Source organism: Porcisia hertigi, chromosome 31 (assembly GCF_017918235.1).
Source record: "Porcisia hertigi strain C119 chromosome 31, whole genome shotgun sequence".
In the NCBI taxonomy this organism is placed as follows: domain Eukaryota; phylum Euglenozoa; class Kinetoplastea; order Trypanosomatida; family Trypanosomatidae; genus Porcisia; species Porcisia hertigi.
In genome coordinates, this window is record NC_090590.1 from 1,667,980 (window position 1) to 1,671,052 (window position 3,073).

The 3,073-nt window shown below is 56.0% G+C and overlaps 1 protein-coding gene across 1 annotated transcript; it reads right to left on the reverse strand.

Annotated features, from left to right (window-relative positions):
• Positions 1-402: 402 nt before the first annotated feature.
• Positions 403-2,841, reverse strand: JKF63_03965 (uncharacterized protein; the record flags this gene model as incomplete). Its single annotated transcript, XM_067899961.1, has 1 exon — positions 403-2,841. One exon carries the CDS (start codon positions 2,839-2,841, stop codon positions 403-405), a length of 2,439 nt encoding a protein of 812 aa, XP_067755167.1.
• Positions 2,842-3,073: the final 232 nt, after the last annotated feature.

A 3,073-nucleotide genomic window follows, 5' to 3' on the forward strand; every position in this document is an offset into this window, starting at 1 on the left:
AGTGCTTGCCTTCCACACAAGAGTAGTTCGGGGACCTCCCCCCATTCCCCACGCCGAGGTGCCTCCCCCCCCCCACACACATACACACACACACACACACTCGGGTAATCGGGGATGGAAACAACCAAAAAGAGGCGGAGACTCGTTGCCAAGACTGTGTCCCAGCCCCACCACCCCCGAACAATCAAACAAACAAACAAAAACAATAACGAAATGTAGAGCCAACGTAAACCGCACACACGCCTATCCCACGACACTCAGTAGAGCGATGTATCCTCTACCTCAGAGAGCGTCACGAGGGGGGAAGGGGGAGGGGGGGGAGCGCTTCAGTTTTTCGCTCTACTCTCCCCTCCTCTTCGCGCTGCGCCGCTTTGAAGCAACCTGACGGACCAGTGTTTCAATTTACAGCGGAGCAGCGCCAGCTAGAGTTTCTTTGCGGCGCTTGAACAGTCGCAGGAGTGAAACCTGCTTCAATGGAATGCCCATGAACTCCTTGTTGCGCACCCGTTCACGTGTGAAGGCAACCGGGACAACCTGCCGATCTCGGTGTAGATCACGAAATTCTGCGGTAGCTGGCACCGCCAAAGCCGCCATCCGGTTCGGGACTCGGCGGTTGCGGCAGATACAGAAGAAAAAAAGCACGAGCACCGCAAGGGAAACAAAAACTGCTAGAATGAGGCCGAACAGCGCGACGCGATCGGCGCTATTGCGCGAAGTGGGTATGAGGCCTCGGCTGCCGTAAGTGACGCAGGCCTCTGTGTCCGCAGCGGGTGTGCTGTAAGAGCATGTATATCCGCCATGTGTTCCACTAAGTGCGGGATTGAAGCACGTCGAGTCGTGGCAGAAGACGCAGCCCTCGTGCTGCCCGCACACCTCGCACCCGTCAAACGAATACGCACGGCACGCGTCTACAGGAGCTATGGCGCAGCTAACGCCGCTCCACCCGCCCTGGCATTCACACACACCGCAGTTGCACCGGCCACCAACCGCGTTACAGTTGGCGCAGCTACGTGCAGGGAGGACCCATTGAAGACTAGGCGTGCACGCTGCTTCGCATGGACCTCCATCGCACAGGCACATCCCAGTACCAAATTTCCCATCATCGCACGTGCTACCGGTCCAGCACACAGGGCACGCCTTGCAACTGTAGCCGTAGTATCCCGGCTGGCACTGGCAAGTTCCCCGCGACTCGCTACACCACCCGTTCAATCCGCAATCCACACATCTCGACTGGGGAACATAGCGAACGTGAAGTCCACTGCGAAGAAGTCCCTGAGGGATCATGACCGATGACGGGTCATCCACTCCGTAGCGGACCAGCCCAACGCGGATTGGGGGGTATGCAAGGAGTGAGTCACCCTCCGCACAGTCTTCGCAACGGATTGTGATGTCAATCACACCGGACAGGTCGGCATACAATTGGACAGAAAAGAGTGGATTCGACGAATAGTTGTTGTTGAACGCCGCCCCTGACAGCTGACCGACAACGCCCATTCTGCAGCCATTCATCTCATCGCAGAGCGACTCCCCCTGGAGACGTTCAGGTAACTGCTGGGTAACCCAAGACGCTGACTTCGAGAAGAAAAAGTGGGATTCGAGAGCCAAAATAGACATCGTGTAGTTGCCGTTTACGCACATGTTCCCGAACACCGCACATTGTGCCTTGTATTCATGCGTGAAACAGGAAACACCGGGGATGCAGGTGATTCTTGGAAATGACATCGATCTGAACAACGGAATGGTTGCAACAGATCCCTCAACACGGAAGGAAAAGTTTCCCTCGTCCAGTGAGGAAAGGGGCTGGGAATCACCCGGCAATTTCAGGAATGGGGTCTCATAGTCTACCTGGACGGCGTAGAATCTCTGCGGTGTGTAGGTGGGCGCACTAGTCGCAGGTGGATCCCACTGTCCGCCCGGGCACACCTCCGACACAAAGCTCCTCACAGAACACGCAGACGTCGAGGAGCACCACACACAGTCGCTCCCCACGTCAGCTCTGCACATCAAATCATTGTCGTGCTCCGCACACGCATCAAATTTGGGATCGAATCGGTATGCCACAATGCCGTTGGCGGCTGTCGGTGTTGGTACGACCTCCCGCAGGGTCTTGGAGTAAACCAGTCCCGTGCTTGGCATATTCTTTGTCAGCTCGGCAGTGTCCGGCAGCGAGGCGTACCGCATAATGATGGTGCCGTCATCGTGAACCGCCACCTGTGCCGTCAAGTGAGCCTGCGACAAGCCGCTCTGATCACGCACGGACGCATTGCAGTACTCCACTGTGGTGTACGCTGTGCCGCCTGTAGAGGAGTCGAGCGCCATAATAAAACTCTCCAATGTCTTTGCGCCGGTCGTTTGGAAAGGCATCACGTAGAAGCCGATCATCGGCCAGTCGCCGCCACCCCCGAACAACGCGGAGCTGTTGGATGAAAACGCGTAGGTTCCGCTGATGTTGGCAAAAAAACGAGGCGGGCAGTACCCGTCGCACATACCGTAGGGGGTGGGGGAGAGAAAGCCCATACTGCTCACGTACCAGGAGGAAGAGCCCCAGGCATAAAAAGGGAAGCGGGCTTTCCTCTCCGTGATCGTCTCAAAGGCTCGATTCAGTGAACTTTGAAATCGGATTTTTTTTGCGATGTTTTCTTTCCCGCACAGCGAGCTGTACTGTGCCCAGTGGTCCTGTGGGAGGTCTGACAACTCGGACTGAAGCACCGTTGTGACTTGATACCCCACAATAGCCCCTGCGGCTTCTGTCGCTGCGAGGGAGAGGATGAAGACAGCCGCAAAAAGACTCTCGAAAACCCGAGAAGCACGAACGTTGCAGGTCATGCTGTTTGCTCTCATTAAAACAGAGTTTTAGTATGTGTTTCTGTGCGTGTGTGTGTATGTGTGTGTGTGTGTGTGTGTGTGTGCCTACCTTGATGGTGACCGCTCGCAGAATGTATTGCCTGTGAATCAACGCGTGTGCACTACCTCAATAGAAGAGGAAGCAAAGTGATACCCTCACCCTGGGAGTCGGGGTTGCAGTGATGGCGAAGCATGCGGCTTCCCTGAACGAAGATAGAAGGGGGAAGAG